Source organism: Myotis yumanensis, unplaced genomic scaffold, assembly GCF_028538775.1.
Source record: "Myotis yumanensis isolate MYYU_CA2020_CCGP unplaced genomic scaffold, mMyoYum1.0.hap1 SCAF_2, whole genome shotgun sequence".
Lineage (NCBI taxonomy): Eukaryota > Metazoa > Chordata > Mammalia > Chiroptera > Vespertilionidae > Myotis > Myotis yumanensis.
The window spans coordinates 164,491,868-164,513,999 of record NW_027223753.1 but is presented as its reverse complement, the minus strand read 5'-3'; the positions used below and the strand labels follow the sequence as shown (position 1 = coordinate 164,513,999).

At 37.1% G+C, this 22,132-nt stretch overlaps 1 protein-coding gene across 15 annotated transcripts in view; it reads left to right on the top strand.

Moving 5' to 3' along the window:
• The window catches only part of DLG1 (discs large MAGUK scaffold protein 1), a 274,204-nt gene that overhangs the window by 4,353 nt on the left and 247,719 nt on the right, over nucleotides 1-22,132 (top strand). For all 15 annotated transcript variants that reach the window (XM_070406507.1, XM_070406504.1, XM_070406506.1 and 12 more), the window contains exon 4: nucleotides 11,387-11,553. In XM_070406507.1, the coding sequence (XP_070262608.1) occupies nucleotides 11,387-11,553 (167 nt within the window). The remainder of the gene's footprint in view (nucleotides 1-11,386; nucleotides 11,554-22,132) is intronic.

Below are 22,132 nucleotides of genomic sequence, written 5' to 3'. Positions count from 1 at the left end.
TTCAGTCTGTAGGCTGACGCTCTATCCACTGAGCCAAACCGGTTAGGGCTGAATATTTTAATGTGATAAAGACCACTAACAACAATCATATTTAACATAGATACTGATCTGTAGGGTCTGTTGTGTTGTGTTTTTTTTAAGTTTTTACTTTGAAGGTGAATGTTCATGATGATGGAATTTATGTATTTTGAAAAGTGTATTTAACTTAGTAATCAAAGGGCGAACTTCCAGGTATAATGGTAAAATGTCAGAATTTCTTAGATTTTTTGACTTTTTATTGGTTCCAGTAATGTTATATTTTAGTCTGTTGCTGTGTGTGTGTGTAACTTTGCAAGTTAGGTTTGAGAAAGGAAAACATTTATGGATGTGGATCAACTATTAGCTAAAATTTTATGGAATTGGAGGAAAATTTTATAAAATTTTTAGTTGGTGATTTTGATTGAATTAGATTATTTGTTAATAGTTTCATTTATTACTGCTCTGAGGCAGTGCTTTGATTATGTTGAATCTGGTTGAATTCTCTTAAGGACCTTTTAATCACATCTGTAAAGCATCTATAAATATTTCTTGTAGGTCAAGCTATTTCATCTATATAGGGTCAAATTTCTCTGCTGAATTTTTCCTTTTCTAATTATTTTTTTCAGTACTCTATCCAGTCTAGGACCAGGTATTGCATTTAGTTGTCATGTCTTTTTAGTGTCCTTTAACCTGGGTACATTTCCACAGTCTTCCTTTATCTTTTATGACATTGACATTTTTGAAGAACACAATTTTCCATTCCTCTTATTTTTTTATATATTGTTTCTCATTTTGGGTTTTTCTTATGCTTGTCCTGATTAGATTTAGATTATGTATTCCATAGGGTTCTGCACATCCAGAGGTACACATCTTCTGCCCTTCATTGATGTTACTTTTGATCACCCAATTAAAGTATTATCTCATGTTATATCATTACTCTACAGCAGTGGTTCTCAACCTTCCTAATGCCGCGACCTTTAATACAGTTCCTCATGTTGTGGTGACCCCCAATTTCATTATTACAAATTGAACGTAATTAAAGCATAGTGATTAACCACAAAAACAATATGTAATTATATATGTGTTTTCCGATGGTCTTAGGCGACCCCTGTGAAAGGAATGTTCGACCCCCAAAGGGGTTGTGACCCACAGGTTGAGAACCGCTGCTCTACAGTTACTGTTTTTTTGCCTTGCATCTTATAAGCTATCTAGAGGCCCAGTGCACAGATTCGTCCACCTGTGGGGTCCCTCGGCCTGGCCTGCAGGGATCAGTGGACCTCTGCGCACCCGCCAGCTTGTCAGGCTCCAGCCCGCTGTCCACGTTGATCCCACACAGCACAAAGTAGTGCATGAAGCAGCAGGCGGCTGGGCACCTCGCTACTCCCGGCCTTGCTGCGCCTGCAGTGGGAGTGTCTGCAGGAGAGGCTAGCGCTGCTGCAACTGCGCTCGCCAGCAGTCAGTGGCCCGTCAGCTGAGCGGTGCTCCCGTGCTCCCACTGTGGGAGCACACTGACCCCCAGGGGGCAGCTCCTGCATTGAGTGTCTGCCCCCTAGTGGGCAGTCCGCATCATAGCTACTGGCTGGTTGTCTGGCCATCTGGTCTCTTAGGCTTTTATATATATAGACTAGAGGCCTGGTGTATGAAAATTCATGCACTGGGCGGGGGCGGGGGTGTCCCTAAGCCCGGCCTGCCCCCTCTCACAGTCCGGGAGCCCTCAGGGGATGTCCTACTGATGGCTTAGGCCTAAGCCGTAGTCTGGCCTCCCTCTGCAGGAGGCAACCAGGCTGATCAGGGGAAGGTGCTACCCCCACCACCCCGCCGCCACTGCTGCCTCTGTCCTCCCTCTGCCGGAGGTGACCACGCCAATCAGGGAAAGGCGCCGCCCCCATCACCCCGCTGCTGCTGCCACTGCCGGCCCTCCTCGGCCCTCGCAGTCACTGCGGCTTTGTTCGGAAGGATGTCCAGAAGACATCCGGTCTAATTAGCATATTACCCTTTTATTAGTATAGATTGCTTTACAGCAAAATTATCACCTACAATTTAGCATTCATTGATGATGCTTGCCTGAACCAGTTTTTACTATGTTCAAAATAACAGTTTTATAAAAGTAGCACTCCTCCACATTTTCCAATTAACACTTGGCATCTTACTGTAATTAAGAGCCCTTCTCCCCCATCTATTTATCTGTCCATCTGTTGATGTATCTATTTTCTTTCAATAGTTGATAATTTATTACTATCCTTAATATTTTTGGTGCTCAGATTGTCTCAGATTTATCTAGTGGGAGCCCTCACAAACTTGTTCTTTTGTCCTTATGACATACCCCTATCATTTTTTAAAGCATTTTCTTACTTTTGGCATAACATGATAATCTAGGTTCACTTGTACATATCCTGCCCCAGCCTTGGAATCAGCCATTTCTGAGAAGCTCTAGTTCCTTTTGATACACCCCTTGTTTTAAAGAATATGTATGTGAATACCCTATGGCTGTTAGTCAAATAGTATTTAAAGTAAAGTAATTTATTGTTGGATACTGGCTTGACATTTTTCCTGTTTCTAGTGTAAAGCACAAATTGTAATACAGTTAAGCTTTATATGATATTCTTTGGTGATCAAAAAGGCTATTTAAATGTACATTGGCTTAGAAGAAAACAGTGAATCTGTGCTTGAGTAGATTTGACAATTGTCTCTCTTAGTTAATAAAAACATTGTACTTTTAGTCAATTAACTGATACAAGTTTTTCTCTCTAAATGGCAGGGTTATGTTTCAGTGTTCATTCAGCCTTCTCTCCTCTTTGTTCCATAGGGTGAATATCCTTTTAGAATGTTATTCTTTGTGTATACATATGCACTTTCATTTTGCAAACTCCCTGCACAAATAGAATTGTTTCTTTCATGGGAATTGATACTTAACACATTGCGTACCGCATAGAAATCTCTAAAACATATGCCAGGGACCGCACATTTTTGGGCAAACTGCACGTCATTTAAATCATCATAATGCACTTTAGGTGTTGTTTTTCAATAATTTTAACATTTTTATTTACAAAAACAATTAAACAATTAAAGTTCCTAGTACTTTTTTAACGTATGGTACTGCGTAAAACATTTTCCTCTATGAAGAGGGACCAAACAAAATTTACCTAAGTATCTAGATTCGCTCTTTTTTCCATGGGCGTGAAAAACGAGAACACTCGTGAGCGGTCCTAACAGATGGTGCGCGAAACACGAGAAAACTCCTGAGCGGTACGAAATGTGTTAAAATCAGTGTGTAAAGTGAAAAATCCCATCAGATTAAAATTATCCTTGAAAATTTTTCCGGAATTTAACACTGTCTGTCATTAACTACAGTACAATTGTTTTTTCCTCCAGTGGAAAGAAATAATTTTTTCTTCAGTTGAGCAATAGATGAAGTAGTTGGCTTGTGATTAAGTAACCTCTTATACTAAAGGCTCATAATTCTAGCACTTGGAGTGCGGGAAACGAGTTAAGTCGGCTCGCGTGAATTGTGCGTACTCCGCGGGAGCCGTCTTTAACTCGGTTCATATAGATTTGCGGTGGAGTGCGGGAAACGTGTAAACTCGGGCCGATTGTAACTGCGTATTACCAAATATTTGTTTGTAATCCACCCTTTTGGTGGATGGAACAAAACCAAAAGACAGAGCCATCTTATATTTTGGCGGGAATTCACCCGCACTCCAAGTGTTAGAATCACACTCAGCACAGTAAGATACAGAGAGGTGCTCACATTATGAGAAATGCATGAAAATGGACACTATATGAGGGAACAATCTTCACCCTTCTAATTTTTTATTTGTGACATTCACTTGGGGTGTCTGACAGGTAGAACGTTATCTTTTTTTGGTAGAAGGAGGTGCTGTAGGTGAATTTGCCCAAGTGCATATAGTGTGACTTTTCTGTATTATCCATATTAACTATTTTTATTCTACAAAATTTATTATTTGATATCTTTCCATTTTAGTAGATTTGTGCCATTTTAAATGACTGTTTACAGTATATAGATTTACTATAGTTTTATTAATGATGTCCTAGGAACATTTAGGCATATAATTTTTTGTAATTATAGACAATATTGCATTTGTATATGCCTCTTTTTTCTGCATCCTTTATTATATCCTTGGGATATTTTTCTAGAAATGAATTGCTAGGTAGAAGGGGATATGGATTTTAAAAGGCTTTTGATGTAATTCATTAAATTACCCTTAGAAATATTTTATTGATTCAAATTTTTAGACAGTATGTAGAAGAATGACTGATTCACTATACCTTAAACAAGATGGAGTATTATTCATCTATTTAATATTTTTATTCTGATATGTAAAATGTATATTTAGTCATTTTGATGTTTTATTGTGTATTTCTCTGATTAAAGAAATGACCAATGATGTCAGAATTTTCCTACATTGTTTCTTTTAATTTATTTTGTGAATTGTTTGTTCATATCATTTGCCCCTCCCATCACCTTTTTACCCCTTTTTTTTTTAGAGGTATAAAATCTGTTAGAGATATTAACTCTATCTGCCATGTAAGTTGCAACTAGCTTCCCTTGTTTGTCATTTGTTTTTAAACTTTTATTTAAAAAACAGATAGGTATGTTTATATGTGGTTAGATTTACCAATTGTGTGTGTGTGCGCACACACTCATTTCTTGTTTTTAGTACCATGATTAGAAAGGCTTTCCTATCCCTAAGATTATTATTATATTTAAATTCTTTCATGGCTTCCATTTTTAACATTTAAATCTTTAATAGATTAGAAATTATTATTTTTTTAATCCTCACTTGAGTGTGTGTGTGTGTGTATAAATTGATTTGAAAGTGAGAGAGAGAAAAAAGAAACCATCGTTCAGTTGCCTTCTGTACATATGTCCCGACCGGGATCAAGTCCATAACCTAGGTATGTTAGGGCACTTCGGGAATTGAACCCGCAACCAACCAACTGAGCCACACTGGCCAGGGCTAGATTGGAAATTATTTTGAAATGAAGTATGAGATTGCTTTTTAAAACAGAATTTGTTACTTATTATGCTCCCTTGTACGTTTTCTTAAATTATTAGACTTTAATTTTTTTCAGCAGTTTTAGGTTTACAGAAAATTTGATTGGAAAATACAGAGTTCCCATATCATCATCACCCTCCACCCCCTTCCCTTATTATTAACGTCTTGCACTAGTGTGGTATATTTGTTAACTGTTGATAAGCCATTATTGATATATTGTTATTGACTAAAGTTCATAATTTACATTGGGGTTCACTTTTTGTGTTATACTGATAAAATTGACATTCACATTTGTTGCTTTAGCACATGTATCCACCATTTTAGTATCATACAAAGTAGTTTTACTGCCCTAAAAATCTCTTGTGCTCCACCTGTTAATTCTTCCTCCCTCCCCCAGAACCCATGGCAACCAATGATCTTTTTATTATCTCCATAGTTTTGCCTTTCAGATTGGCTTCTTTCACTTAGCAACATGTATTTAAGGTTTCTCTGTCTTTTCATGGCTTGGTAGCTCATATATATATATATCTTTAAAGACTTTATTTTTAAGAACAGTTTTGGGTTCATAGCAAAATTGAGAGAAAGGTACAGAGATTCCCCATATACTCTCTGCTTCAACATATAACATAGCCTTCCCCATTATCAACATCCCCCACCTGAATGGTACATTTGTGACAGTTGATGAACCTACATGGGCACATCATTATTACCCAAAGTCCATAGTTTACCTTAGTGTTCACTCTGTTGTACATTTTATAGGTTTGGACAAATGTATAATGACATGTATCCACCATTATAGTATACAGAGTAGTTTCACTGCCCTAAAATTCCTCTGTACTCTGCCTGTTCATCCTGTTCCTACCTCTAACCCCTGATAATCACTGATCTATTTTGCTATCTCCATAGTTCCGCCTTTTTCAGGATGTCATATAGTTGGAATCACACAGCATGTAGCCTTTTCAGATTGGCTTCTTTTATTTAGTAATATACATTTAAAGTTCTTCCACATCCTTTTACGGCTCGATAGCTCTTTTTTTTTTTTTTTAGGTACTGAATAATATTGATTGTCTGAATGTACCAGTTTATCTTTTCACCTACTGAAGTATATCTAGGTTGCTTCCAGGTTTTGGAAGTTATGGATAAAACTGTTACAAACACATGTGTATAGATTTTTGTGTGGACATTTAAGTTTTCAACTTATTTGGGTAAATATCCAGGAGTGCAATTGCTGGATTGTACCATAAGAGTATGCTTAGCTTTGTAGCAAACTACCTAACTGTCTTCCAAAGTGGGTGGCAATGAATTAGAGTTCCTGTTGCTCCATATCCTTGCCAGCATTTGGTGTTGTCAGTGTTCTGTATTTTGGCCATGCTAATAGATGTAGAGTGGTATCTCATTGTTTTAACATGCATTTCCTTGATGACATGTGCAGCACTTTTTCATGTGCTTGTCTGTGTGTAGTGTAAATATAATTTTATATGCACTGGGAAACAGAAATATTTGTGTGATGTGTTTCATTGCAGTATTCACTGTCTTAGGATAATCGCTTTTGTGTGGTGATTGGGAACCAAACTTGCAATATTTCTGAAGTAGGACTGTATTTGTTTTGCGTCACTACTTTCAGTTCTTTTGGTTATATACCTGGAAGTTGAATTGCTGGGTCAAGTGTAATTCTATGTGTAATGTTTTGAAAGACCACTACACGTACTGTTTTTTCTACAGTAGCTGCATAATTTTATAATCCTGCTAACAATGCACAAGGGTTTAATTTCTCTACATCCTCATCAAGGCTCTTTATTTTCTGTTTTGTTGATGATGCTAGCTATCCTAATGGATATTTTACTCAGCTTATTTTGTCTTAAGCCTGATATTGTTTAAATAATATGAATATTTGGTTCTCTAGTCCAGCGGTCGCCAACCTTTTGGACCTCACAGACCACCAGTGGTCCGGACCACCAGTGAGCGATTGCTGCTCCAAAGGTTTTCTTAAACCAGCAGTCGCCAATCTTTTAGACGTCACAGACCACCAGTGGTCCGCGGACCACCAGTTGGCAACTGCTGCTCTAGTCCATGGGAGCTCAGATATAGCAAACTAGAAAGGCCTGTTTGATAGATGAATATATGACCTAGATTTAAGGCATTTCAATTGCTAGTAGCTAGATGCAAATGAACTTTTGAAAAACTTATGTAGGGAACACTTTGTTCCTTAACCATACCAGATAGTAAAATGTTACTCTGAGTTATATTAGTCTAGATCTCAGTTGTCCTATATGGTAGCCATTAGCCAAATATAACTATTTAAATTAATTAAACCTAGATGAAATGATAAATTCAGTTCCTCAGTCACACTAGTCACATTTTAAGTGTTCAATAGTCTTATGTAGGTAGTGGCTACCATATTTAGAGAGAGTGGAAGGAAGGGGGAGAGACAGAAAGAGAAACATCAATGTGAGAGAAACACATCAATTGGCTGCCTCCCGCAACAACCTGGACTAGGGTTGCCTCCCGCAACAGCCCGGACTAGGGATGGGGATAGAGCCTACAACCTAGGTACTAGTATGTGTCCCTGACCAGAATCAAACCAGCCGCTCTAACCGATGAGCAAAACCTAGCACAGCTAGGGCAACTATAGAGCATTTTTATCATTGCAGAAAGTTCTTCTGGACAGCATTGGTCCAGATTTTCATTAGAGATGTTATTGAAGGGTGAATACAGCGGTGTTTGTTAGTTAATCCTATATAATAAAAGCCTAATATGCTAAGTGTCCGGTTGTCTGGTCGGCCATTCAACCAATCAAAGCGTAATATGCTATTGATATGCTAAGGCCGCTCAATCGCTCGGTATGATGTACACTGACCACCAGGGAGCAGATGCTCTGACTGGTAGGTTAGCTTGCTGCTGGGGTCCTGCTGATCAGGACTGAGTGAGGTGGGCTGGACACAGCCTGGAGCCCTCCCACGGTCCCTCCCCAGCTGGCCAACCTCCCGCGTCCCTCCCCGGCCCCGATTGTGCATCAGTAGGGTCCCTCGGCTTGTCCTGTGCCCTCTCGCAATCCGGGACTCCCTCGGGGGATGTCCAACAGCTGGTTTCGGCCCAATGGCAGAACGACTGGTCGCTATGACGTGCACTGACCACCATGGGGCAGATGCTCAATGCAGGAGCTGCCCCCTGGTGGTCAGTGCGCTCCCACAGGAGGAGCATTGCTCAGCCAGAAGCCGGGCTCACAGCTGGTAAGCGCAGTGGTGGTGGCAGGAGCCTCTCCTGCCTCCATGGCAGTCGGACATCCCCCGAGGGCTCCTGGACTATGAGAGGGCACAGGCTGGCCTGAGGGACCCCTGAGTGCACGAATTTCGTGCACCAGGCCTCTAGTTATAGAATAAAAGGTCACATAGAAATTTAAGATTTGAAATTTGATTTACAGTAATAATTTTATGTAGTGATGTGGGCTAAAGATTGGTAACTAACCAATTAATACTCATTTAGTGCTCTTGAGGCAAATACTATACTAGGAGTTCTGGATTTTCTTCGTGTTGTTATTGTTATTTTTGTTTTTTTAGTAGGAAATACCTGTGTCTGTCTATCTCTCTCTCCCCCCTCTCTCTTGATAGTTATAAATATACTAGAGGCCCGGTGCATGAATTAGTGCATGGGTGGGGTCCCTCGGCCTGGCTGGTGATCGGGTCCGATCGGGGCCGGTGGGGGCCGGCCGGCTGGGGGAGGACTGTGGGAGGGCTCCAGGGCGTGTCTGGCCCTCTTGCCCAGTCCTAATTGGCTGGACCCCAGCAGCAAGCTAACCTACCGGTTGGAGCACCTGCCCCCTGGTGGTCAGTGCTCATTATAGCAACTGCTTGAGTGGTCAACCATTAGGTTGGACACTTAGCATATTAGGCTTTTATTATTCTACTAGAGATTAATTTATTATTCTACGAAGAGATTCATGCAATAGGCTTTTCCTTCTCCTGGCTGCGGGCACCGGTTTTCCTCTGGCATCTGGGACCCAGGCCTTCGCTCTGGCCAGAGTCGCCTTCCATCCTCCGTCTTCGCTGCTCCGGCTCGCCTTCAGTCTTCGCTCTGCTGCTTGGAGCCTACGTATGCAAATTAACCGCCATCTTTTGTTGGCGGTTAATTTGCATATCGCGCTGATTAGCCAATGGGAGGTGTAGCGAAGGTACGGTCAATTACCCTGTTTGTCTATTATTAGATAGGATAATAAAAGCCTGATATGCTAAGTGTCTGGTCAGCCATTCAACCAATCAAAGAGTAATGTGCTAATGATATGCTAAGGCCACTCAACTGCTCGCTATGACATGCACTGACCACCATGGGGTAGATGCTCCGACCAGTAGGTTAGCTTGCTGCTGGGGTCAGCCAATCGGGACTGAACGAGATGGGCTGGACACACCCTGGAGCCCTCCCGTGGTTCCTCCCCAGCTGGCCAACCTCCCGTGTCCCTCCCCGACCCTGATCGTGCACTGGTGGGGTCCCTCGGCCTGGCCTGTGCCTTCTTGCAATCTGGGACTCCTTGGGGGATGTCAGAGAGCTGGTTTTGGCCCGATCCCACAAGCCAGGCCAAGGGACCCCACTGGTGCACAAATTCATGCACCAGGCCTCTAGTATAGGATATTTCCTACACATATAAAATATATATCTTACATATATAGAAATATATGCCCTACTACATAAATAAACACATACTCTCACACATATATCTTCTACAAAAAAAAAAAAAATTTTTCCTAATATTTTCTGGAAAATAGTCCATATTTGAATTTCCGAATTTGTTACAATGTATTTTATAGCTCCTCTCTCTTCCTCCCACCACATATACTAGTCAAGGCTCAGATGTTGTAGTTGGTTGCTATGTCTTTTTCATTTCTCTTATACAGAAAAATTCTTGCTTTCAAACAGTTTTTCTCTATCATGATATTAATTTTTTACAGAAACCAGGCCAGTATTTTTGTAGAATGTCCCCTTCCCGATTTGTTTTGTTGCTTGCTTTCCTGGTGTCATATAATTGTTCCTCTATCCCCTTTATTTCCTGTGAACTAGAAGTTGATTTTAAAGACTTGCTTTAGGTTCAGGTTAAACAAATTTTGGTAAGAACACTTTGTAGCCAGTGCTCTGAATTTGAATTTTTTATTTTCGTGATGGTTATGTGAATAGTTTTATATAGTGATTTATGATTTATAAATGCTTTCATATACAATTTTTTCTAGTAATATCCTTTGAAGTCAGTTATTTTCTTTATTACGTAGACGTTAGTTTTTTATTAGCCCTTTACTTAGAAAGTTGTACAATTTCACTGGTTATTAAAACTGAAAAGGGAGTTACTTTGTCTCTACTATCACATGTTTTTAAAGGAAATACTAATCTTTTCATCATTCTGAGAAACAAGAAGTAAAAGTTATTCCATCTGTTATTTATAGTTATTGTGTATAATTCTATACAGAACAATGGCCACCTTTGCTGATATTAATTTCCCTCCTTTAAAAAGATCAACTTAAAATTAAACCAGTAGGTGAATAAAGAACTAACTGTCGTAAACTAATATAGAATAAAGTATCACTCAGAGCTTCTCAGCAGCATGAATAATCAGTGTTAATGTATCAAGCTTATATAATTCCAGCTGATAACAAAGTAACATGATATTCTGAATTATCGTGTGCTGCTATTAGTATGTTTATGATTTCTTTTAGAGTTTTGTCAGACCTTTAACTGATTATTTCTAAAATAACATAAACTGTTTAACTTAGCTATTTTTAAATATCCAGACTAGAGATATCTAAAAATGCTTCTAGTTTATTGATTTTATTTTCACTTATTTTTTGTTTTGTTATCGTTTGGTTAGAAGAGCCATTAAAACCACTTAAGAGGTTTACATGCCCAGCCTGGGTATTGGTGGTACAAAGATATAAAATATCAGTAATAAGTCATATATGCAGAATTTATAATAATATTAGCTGCTTTTTATTAGGAGCTTATTATGTGCCATTGTGCATTTTGCATATATTATTCAGTCCTTGTAACAATTCATAATGATAAAAGGCAAGTTATCAGAGGTAAGTAACTTGCCTAAATATGTAGCTAATTGGTGAAAAAGGAGGTATTTTATTTAACTCAGTACTGACTTTGAAGTGTAAAAAGCCTATGACTTACTCTGTGCCCTGCAGGTTCTGATATACTTGTGATATAATAAAGTGAAACATATTTACTGTTTAAGCATGCTTTAAGGTTGGACTTAACTGTGCTAATCTAGAGTAAAATTTTTGCCTTTGGATTATGTTGTTTTAGCAATGCATAGTTTAATTAGAAAATATAAATACTTTTTTTTTTCCTTCCCTCATCTGTAGATATTCAAGAATTTTATGAAGTGACCTTACTGGATAATCCAAAATGTATAGATCGTTCAAAGCAGTCCGAACCAATACAGCCTGTGAATACTTGGGAAATTTCCAGCCTTCCAAGCACTACTGTGACTTCAGAAACACTGCCAAGCAGCCTTAGCCCTAGTATAGAGGTAAGATAAAAAATTTTTCCCTCAAGCTGTTTAGGGCTACTAAGTTTTTTTTCATTTTATTAAAATGGACACTTTGTGGAACTACTATTTATAATGGAATAAAGAGGATAGGATTAAAAATACTTTTGAAAAGAAAAGCTCAGAATCTCTGGTGCCCTGGTCTTAAAATGGTGTAAATGGTTTGAGGTGTGAAATACTGGCTTTAGACTATTAAAAAATATTTTGTATGATAGATAGAAACTATATGTACTTTGAAAAAATAGTTTTGCTCTGGTATTCTTTCTTAGAAGTTGAATATAGTTTTGTAGTCCTGGGCAGTTTACTTGCTACATTTATCCTAAGGATTCTGTTTATTGTCCTGAAAGATTGTATTATTAAAATTTTAGAGACTGATCAATAAAGCCAAAGGTCAGCATTTGTTTCTATATTTTTCTGTAATTAAAACTGTCGAGTTTTCATAACTATTTTCATAATGTTCTTTTTTGTTATATATTGTTGCTGGTAGAGTTAGACGTGACATAACAGAGATATGAAGCATTTTGTAATGAAGATTCTGTCTGAAAAACATTAGTCATTTGAAGGTGGTTGTCTGACTGAATATGATTCTAGTCCCTTGTAGTTAGTCCTAGAGAATTGCCTGGAAAATTGAATCAGCTTCTGTTTGGTGTGTAATAAATCAGGAACAAGTAGTGGTGGGCAGCAATCAGACAGCCCTTTGGCAATGAATGAGACAGTTTCTCAGTTTCTTGTTTATGTTACGCAACAAAACAGAATTTTAGAGCAAGAAAAATCAAAACATTTTATCCCTCTCCTTCATTTTAAAGATGAAGAAACTGAGATCCAGAAGAAAAACTGAGACCTAGCTTATTCAGCTAGTTTGGGAAAGTTTACCTTTGGATTTCAGACCTCTTAAAACGCAATTTACAGTTCTCTTTACTAATCTTGATATGTCCTTGTGTTTCCCTTTGATTAGAAATTCTAGTGTAGTATTTTCTGTGTCCTTATTTTCCTCCTTTATATTTTTCATCACTTTCTCTTGGATAATTTTAGTTTCCATTCCCTTTAGTTGATATATCATTTGTGCTTATAATAGTCCATTTCAAATAGATTTTTAAATGTTAATTAATAATACAATTTGATTTTTAAAGTAATATGGTTATATCTCCTTTTCATATAACTTTTTTTGTTTTTGGTATGTGTGCCCTTTACTTTGTACATATGTCTAGAGAGATGTTTGGAATAATATTTGTTTAATATGAATGATTGTTTCTGGGTGATGATTTTTTTTCTTATTTATGCTTTATTACTTTTTAAAAAAATAATGAGCATGTGTCATTTTCATAAAAACAATCCTAATTCTAAAAGAAGTGTGCTACTTTTAGAGATTGTAAGGTAGAGTATTTGAAAGGAAGCAAGATGCAAGTAGGGGTAAGAGAAATTGCCTAATTTAATGAGAAATTCCAACAGAAAAAGGTGCACTATCATGTCTGCTATAACAGAATACTATAGATTGGATAGCTTATAAACAACACAGATTTATTTTTCACAGTTCTGGAGTGTGGGAAGTCCAAGATCAACTCACCAGAAGATTCTTTGTCTAGGGAGAGCCCGCTTCCTGGTTCATAGATGGCCAGCCATCTTCTCCCTGTGTCCTTACATTAAGGAAATGGGGTCTGTTTTATAAGGATACTAATTCCATTAATGAAGGCTCCACCCTCATGACCTAAGTACCTCCTAATACCATTGCATTCGGGCTTAAAATTTCAACATGAATTTTGGGGGACATTTAAATTAAATCTGTGGTAATCCTGTTCCTGATAATATAGTACATTTAAAGTGGATCAAAGGTTCAAAGGTTAAAAAAATGAAATTATAGCCCTAGCCAGTTTGGCTCAGTGTAGAGCAGGGGTGGGCAAACTTTTTGACTCGAGGGCCACAATGGGTTCATGGATGGAGTGTTTGTGTGAACTAATATAAATTCAAAGTAAACATCATTACATAAAAGGGTACATACGGTCTTTTTTTTTTTTTTTTAGTTTTATTCATTTCAAACGGGCCGGATCCGGCCCGCGGGCCGTAGTTTGCCCACGGCTGGTGTAGAGTGTCGTCTTGCCGACTGAAGTGTCCTGGGTTCAATTCTGGTTAAGGGCACATGCGGGCTTGATCCCCAGTTGGGGGCATGCAGGAGACAGCTGATCAATGATTATCTCTCATCATTGATGTTTCTATCTCTCCCTCACTCTTCCTCTCTGAAATAAAAATATATATATTTAAAAAATGAAATTATAAAAATAAACTTTTAAATGATTTTTGGATAAGGAAAGCTTTTCTAAGCATGACAACAAAGAAAACCCAGAAAAATTAAAAGAAAGGGTTAAGAATGCTGACTTTGTAGAATTTTGTTTGTGGGCTTCACAAAGTTTGATTGTTTGAACTTTGATTATAGAACTTCTGTATCTTGAAAGATACAATAAAATGAGAAATGATAAACTGGGGGGAAGTTGTCATATTTATGGAAAAGGACTAATTTCCAACCCTCTCAGGAAACCTCTTACAGATCAGTAAGAAAAAAAGCCAATAAACTAGAGAAGATGACAATGTATAAGAAAGCAAGTAAATTACTATCTAATTAAAACATTTAATTCTATTAGGATTCTGTAGAAAATAAGTTAATTTTCTCAGTGCTTTTTTTTCTTTTTTCAAAAAATTTTCCTCAACTCTGGTATGTGTCTGTTGAATGATATTTCTGATTTTAAGAGTTTAGTTTAAAAACAAAATGTTATCTGTTTTCAAATAGGAAAAAGCCAACATTCAATAGGAAAGTGACTAAAGAATGTGAATGGGCTGTTTAGAGAAAAATAAACACAAATGGACCAATAAGCCTATGAAGAGATGTTCAACTTCATTTTTAAAAAATGCAAATTGACAATGGGAATATTCTAATTTGATTATCAAAGATTAATTAAACAAGGAAAGAGAAACGTTTATGCTGTTGATAGGAGAATACAGTGGTGTAACCTTTTGGAAAGATAGCTTGACAGTACATATTCATATCTTGGATCTAGCATATGTTCCAAATGTACTTAAAAATTATCGATATATATTAAAAGACATATATGTGTGTTTGTATATATGTGCATGTTCATTGCAATATTTGATATTAGTAAAAACCATCAAGGAACAAATACAAATATCAGTAAGAAACTGTATAAATACATTATGGTGTAGCCATTTAATGCAGTATAAAATAGCAGGCATAAAAATATTATCTGTTTATCCACTACGTGTTATTCAGTTATTGAAAACAGGTTTCATAACAGCAAGTATAATATAACTGAAAAAAGTGAGAGGTTAGATATGTCTGGAATAATACTTAGTCCACTTTCACTGTATAATATTCTCTTGTTTTCAGTTGTCCCTGCTGTCTCCAGGCTCCCTATTTCAATCCGCTGAGTTCATCTTCAGGGGAGGGAAATTAACTGAGTAATGTAGTGAGGGCATCTCCTTTCCCTTTTGACCTTGTGATTTAATGCTTTAAAACAATCCATCTGCTTTAATTTATGTAGAGTTTTAGGAGATAGTAGAGTTAAAAGCATATATTTAGTCTACTAGGTTTAATCTGAAGTCCTCTAAACACTGACTTAAAATTATTTAAGTACTTTGTGTTATTTGTACATAAAGGTGCACAAATCATAAATATATAGCTTGCATCCCTGAGAAGCCATATATCGAAGGAAAGAAAGGGAAAGAATTTATCTACTGGCATCAGTTCCCCTGAACTTTAAGGATGTGGATTTGTTGGGTGCAAGGAATATGGTTTTTAGTTTTGTACTTAACAGGAAAGTTTCAAGTGTGGAGGTGAGAGATGAGAGGTGGACAAGAGTCCAGAGGCACAAGGTGTTGCTAAGGCTGCTAAGGTGAAGGCAGATGTGACAGTTTGGAGGCAAACATTGGAATGAATTGTGAGGGCACATACTAAATCTGGTAAAGTGTCTCTACTCTCTTATGATCTAGTCACTAGATTCTAGTGGAATAGCCCTCCCACCTCTGCGCCCCCCTTTAAATGGCATTAACTTTATGAAGAGACTATGCTAGCTATTTTATAGAATACCACACACTCTGTATTTGTTTAGTTTGTTGCCTTGTGTTTAAGTCATTCCACTAAGTCCTGTATTTCTGGTACCAAGGTAGATGTAAAAGTTGATTAGACTCATTTTTGGGAAGCAGACTTCATGATTATATATTGTACTTCACATGGTATTACATTAGGCACCATAGAATATCAGGTTGTTGCACTTGTGCTGATGCTTGATTACTTAAGGGTGGTGACCTCCAAATCCTCCATTGTATAGGTATATTGTTCTCTTTGTAGTTATTAAGTATCTAGGGGGTGGTACTTCAACACCTTATATTGAGTGAATTTTTACCTTATTCATTAATGATCCTTGCCTGAATCACTCACTTCATTAGAAGTTTCAAAATGTTGATTTCCTTTCCTAATTTTATCAGTTAATCTTATTTATTAGTTGGTATTCTCCTGAAAAAAGGAGAATACCATTTTTCCTCATTAACTAGGGATGAACCTTTGTTCCTCCTACAAAAACAAGGTAAAGCTTATATTTTCTTTCAAAGACTAGCTTTTAGAGTAGAGCTTGTGCAATAATCCCTTTCAAAGGTGGCTAATAAGTTTCATCACTTTTTCTTGTTCTCTCTTTTAAAAAACTATCACTGTGGATTGAGAGATTTTTATTTAATAAGTACTTTGTACTTTTCTTCTGGGACTTATATTTTACTGTCATTTGGGCCTTTTTCAATCTCTTTTAAAAATTATTTTGAAATAAATTACATCTACAGAAAAATTAAAATAAGAAACTGCCATTTTTGTCACATTTTCTTGCTCTCTGCACACGCACACACACATATATATATATAAACTTAAAAAAAATTCTGCTGAACCACTTGAGAGCAAATTGCTTTACTCTTAAGTACTTCAGTATGTATCTCCTTTGAAGGGAAGAACATTTTCCTAAAATTTTAAAAAATTTTCTATTTTATGAACATTTCTAAAAAAAATCTAGTATGTAATTATCAGACTAAGGAAATTTAAAATTGATACAGTGTTATTATCAGTCTATGTTCAAATTTAGTACATTTCTTATCTTTGGTACCATCTATCCTATAATTCTATATTCCTGAAGCAGAACTCCATCTCAGTCCTTTTTGTTTTTAATCCTCACCCAAGGATATGTTTACTGATTTTAGTGAAAGGGAGAGAAAGAGAGAGAGAAACATAAATGTGAGAGAGAAACATTTATCAGCTGCCTCCAATATACACCCTGACTGGGGACAGAACCTGCCACCCTTCGGTGAACAGGATGATGCTCCAACCTTACATCTGACAAAATTTTACAGTACAACCTTATGAATTGTTGAAATCTTGAATTCTTGCCTTCAGAATTATTTACAATCCCATGTTTTGGTGGTCAGCTCCTTTTGCTATTTCCTTTATCAGTGCCCTAGGGTTCTTATCGTGCTTTCTGATGCTTTATTTCTCTAGCAGAATGTCTCTGTTTCTCAAAGACAGTACGTCAGAAACACTAGTCTGAACTTCCTCTCCCACCAACAAATTTACAATGTTGTGTCACTTAATTCCAGTTTTTTTATTTTAATAATTATTCTTGAAAGTATTATATATCTCCTCCTTTTTCCCCCATTAACCCTCTCCAGCCCACTCCTCCCCCCACCCCACACCCTTACTGCCCCATTGTCTGTGTCCATGGGTTATATATACAAAGTGTTTGGTTGATTACCTCCCACCCACCCATCCTCCCTGCCTTCCCTCCGGGATTCCACACTCTGTTCCATGCTTCCATGTCTCTGGATCAGTCCCATTTATCAGTTTATTTTGTTACTTAGATTTTGCATATGAGTGAGATTGTGTGATACTTGTCTTTCTCTGACTGAGTTATTTCACTTAGCATGATACTCTCCAGGTCATCTCCATGTTGTCTCAAAGGGTAAGATATTCTTCTTTTTTATTGCTGCATAGTATTCCATATTATAAATGTACCACAGCTTTTATATCTACTCATCTACTGATGGGCACTTGGTCTGTTTCCAGGTCTTAGCTATTGTAATTGTGCTGCTATGAACATAGGGGTGCATACATTCTTTCTTATTGGTATTTCAGGTTTCTTAGGATATATTCCTAGAATTGGGATCACTGAGTCAAATGGCAGTCCCATATTTAATTTTTTGAGGAAGCTCCATACTGTTTTTAACAATGGCTACACCAGTCTGCATTCCCACCATCTGTGTGCTAGAGTTCCCTTTTCTCCGCATCCTTGCCAGCACTTGTCATTTGTTGATTTGTTAATGGTAGCACTCTGACAGGTGTGAAGTGATGCCTCATTGTTGTTTTTAATTTGCATCTCTCGGATGATTAGTGACTTTGAGCATGTTTTCATATGTCTCTTGGCCTTCTGATGTCCTCTTTCGAGAAGTGTCTATTTAGGTCCTTTGCCCAATTTTTGATTGGATTATTTATTTTTCTTTTGTTAAGTTGTATGAGTTCCTTTTAAATTTTGGAGATTAAACCCTTATGGGAGATAACATTGGCAAATATGTTCACTCATGCAGTGGGCTTTCTTATTGTTTTGTTGATGATTTCTTTTGCTGTGCAGAAGCTTTTAATTTTGATGTAGTCACATTTGTTTATTTTCTCCTTAGTTAAGTTTATTCCTAGGTATCTTAATTTTTTTGGTGCATGGTAAATGGAATTGTTGTTTTAGTTTCTCTTTCTGTGAGGTCATTATTGGTGTATAAAAAAGCAATAGATTTCTGGGTGTTAATTTTGTATTCTGCTACATTGCCGAATTCATTTATTAAGTCTAGTAGTTTTTAGATGGAGTCTTTAGGGTTTTCTATGTACAATATCATGTCATCTGTGAATAATGACAGTTCTACTTCTTCTTTTCCAATTTGGATGCCTTTTATTTCTTCTTGTCTGATAGCTATGGCTAGCACTTCCAGTACTATGTCGAACAGGAGTGGTGAAAGTGGTTATCCCTGTCTTGTTCCTGTTGGCTGAAGGTTTGTCATATAGGCTTTTATTATGTTGACGTATGATCCCTCTATTCCCACCTTGCTGAGAATTTTTATCAAGAAAGGGTGTATGATTTTGTCAAATGCTTTTTCTGCATCAATTGATATGATGATTATGTGATTTTTGTCTCTTATTTTGTTTATGTGATGTATCACATTTATTGATTTGCGGATATTGTACCAGCCTTCCATCCCTGGAATAAATCCCACCTGGTCATGGGGTATGAACTTTCTGATGTAATGCTAGATCCGATTTACTAGAATTTTGTTGAGGGTTTTAGCATCTGTGTTTATCAGGGATATTGGCCTGTAATTCTCTTTCTTTGTAGTGTCTTTACCTGGTTTTGGAATTAGGGTAATGTTGGCTTCATAGAAAGAGCTTGGAAGTGTGCATTTCTCTTGAATATTTTGGATTAGTCTGAGGAGGATAGGTTTTAGTTCTTCTTTGAATGTTTGGTAAAACTCCCCAGTAAAGCCATCCAGATCAGGACTTTTGTTTGCTGGAAGCTTTTTGATTACTGCTTCAATTTCATCGGTTGTTATTGGCCTATTCAGGTTTTTTTATTCTTCCTGATTGAGTTTTGGAAGCTTTTATGTTTCTAAGAATATGTCCATTTCATCTAGGTTGTCCAGTTTGTTGGAGTAGAGTTGTTCATAGTATTGTTTTTTTGTTTTTTGTTTTTTTTTACAATCCTTTGTATTTCTTTGGGGTCTGTTTTTACCTTACCTTTTTCATTTTGATTTTGTTTATTTGAGTCTTCTATCTTTGTTTCATGGTGAGCCTGGCTAGAGGTTCATCAATCTTGTTTCAAAGAACCAGTTCTTAGTTTCATTGATCTTTTGTATTGTTTTTTGGTCTCTGTGTCCTTTATTTCTGCTCTGATCATTATTATTTCTTTCCTTCTGCTTACTCTGGGCTTTTCTTGTTGCTCTCTTTCTAATTCTTTAAGTTGTAGAATTAGATAATTTATTACCATCTTTTCTTGTTTTTTTTGAGGTAGGCCTGTACAGCTATGAACTTCCCTCTCAGGACTGCTTTCAGTGTCCCATAGATTTTGGATTGTTATGTTTTCATTGTCATTTGTTTTCAGGATGCTTTTTATTTCTTTTTTGATCTATTTGAAAACCCAATCATTGTTTAATAGCATGTTATGTAGCCTCCAAGTGTTTGATTTCATTGTTTTTACTGTAGTTGATTTCTAATTTTATGCCATTGTGATCTGAGAAGATGCTTGACATGATTTCTATCTTCTTGAATTTAAAGAGACTTTGCCTTTGTCCCAATATGTGGTTTATCTTTGATAATGTTCCATGTGCACTTGAGAAGAATGTATATTCTGTAGCTTTGGGGTGAACTGTTCTGAAGATGTCAATTAATTCTGTCTGATCTAGTGAGTCATTTAGGATTGATGTTTCTTTGCTGATTTTTTGTTTAGAGGATTTATCCAGTGGTGTCAATGGGTTATTAAGGTCCCCTACTATGATTGTATTGTTGTCAATCTCACCCTTGATATCTTCCACAAGTTTTTTTTTTTTTTTTAATGTATTTGGGTGCTCCTGCATTAGGTGCATATATGTTTACCAGAGTTATAGTCTTTTGTTGCATTGCTCCCTTTAGTATTATGAAGTGGCCCTCTTTATCTCTTGTTATGGCCTTCACTTTGAGGTCTATTTCATCAGATATATGTATTGCTACCCCAGCTTTTTTTTTAAATTTCCATTTGCCTGAAAAAATTTTTTCCATCCCTTCACTATCAGTTTGTGTGAGTCCTTTGTTCTGAGGTGGGTCTCTTGTAGACAGCAGATATATGGGTCAGGGTTTTTTATCCATTCAGCTACCCTATGTCTTTTGATTGAAGCATCTAATCCATTTAAATTTAAGGTTATTATTGATAGGTACTTTATATTGTCATTTTATTCTTTATGCCTGTGTTCCCCTTCTTCCCTTCCTATTTCTTTTTACAGCACTCCCTTTAGCATTTCTCGCATTGCTGGGTTAGTGGTAATAAACTCCCTTAGCCCTTTTTTGTCTGTAAAGCTCCTGATTTCACCTTCAATTTTGAATGATAGCCTTGCTGGGTATAGTATTCTTGGATTCAGTTCCTTGCTTTGCATCACTTTGTATATTTCATTCCATTCCCTTCTGGCCTGATGTGTTTCTGTTGAGAAATCAGTTGATAATCTAATGGGAGATCCCTTATAGGTAACTTTCTGTCTCTCTCTGGCAGCCTTTAAGATTCTTACTTTGTCGTTGGTGTTTGCCAATTTAATTATGATGTGTCTTGGTGTCAGTCTTTGTGGGTTCATCGTGTTTGGGACTCTGTGCTTCTTGGACTTGTGTGAGCTTTTTCTTCCCAATATCAGGGAAGTTTCTGTCATTATTTCTTCAAACAGGCTTTCTATTCCTTGCTGTGTTTCGTCTCCTTCTGGCACCCCTATTATGCAGATGTTGTTTCATAATGTCCCAAAACTTCCTTAGGCTCTCCTGCTTTTTAAGTTGTTTTTTCCAGTTGCTGCTCTGCTTGGGTGTTTTTTTCTACCTTGTCTTCTAGCTTGCTGATGTGGTCCTCAGCTTCTCCTAGTCTACTGTTGATTCTTTCCATTGTTTTTTTTTTTTTATTGCAGCTATGTCATTCTTCATTTCCTCCTGGTTCTTCTTCATTGCCACTTGATTCTTTCACGTTATTGAATGTGTCTTCCATCCTTTTCAGCGTCCTTATAACCATTGCCCTGAATTCTTTCTCCGATAAATTGCTTGCCTCCATTTCGTATACTGCCTTTTCTGTGATTCCTCCTTGTCTTTCGTTTGAGGTTCTTTCTTTGTCTCCCTATTTTTGCTGTCCTTTTGTGGTTGTTTCTATGTATTAGATCAAACTTTTATGTCACCCAGATTTTTTTGAGTTTTTCTTATATAGTAGAAGTTTTGTGGGACCCACTGGTGCAGTCTCTCTGGTCTTCTGGGTTGGGTATTCTAGGGATGCCCCCTACTTGGGATATTTGGGTTCTCTTGGTGTAGTTGGGTCTTGAGTGTTATTGTCCCATTCCTGGATGGAGTTTCCTCTCAGGGTGTCTGGTTATGTGGCTCACTCTATACCATGTTGACCGAATAGCACAAAATACAATTAGACAAGACACGACATAGAGGGAATAGAACATGAATGTACTGATGACACTGATAATCCCAATAAAAGTACCCACCAGAGAAAAGAGAATTAGGAGTGAGAAAAGAAAGCAAAAGATGATATTGAGAAAAAGAAAAAAATGTAAGAGAGAAAAGAAAAAGAAGAAAAAAGAAGGGGAAAAATACACATATATAGGGAGAAAATCCACAAAACAAACAAATAAACCAAAAAATGCCAACAAGAAACATCCAGTAAAAAGGGGGGACTGAATCTGTAGAGGCAGAGCTTATATCCTGAAAGTAAGGTAAAGGAATTAAATGATTAGGGGAATGGCCACAGTTCAGTATAGAGGA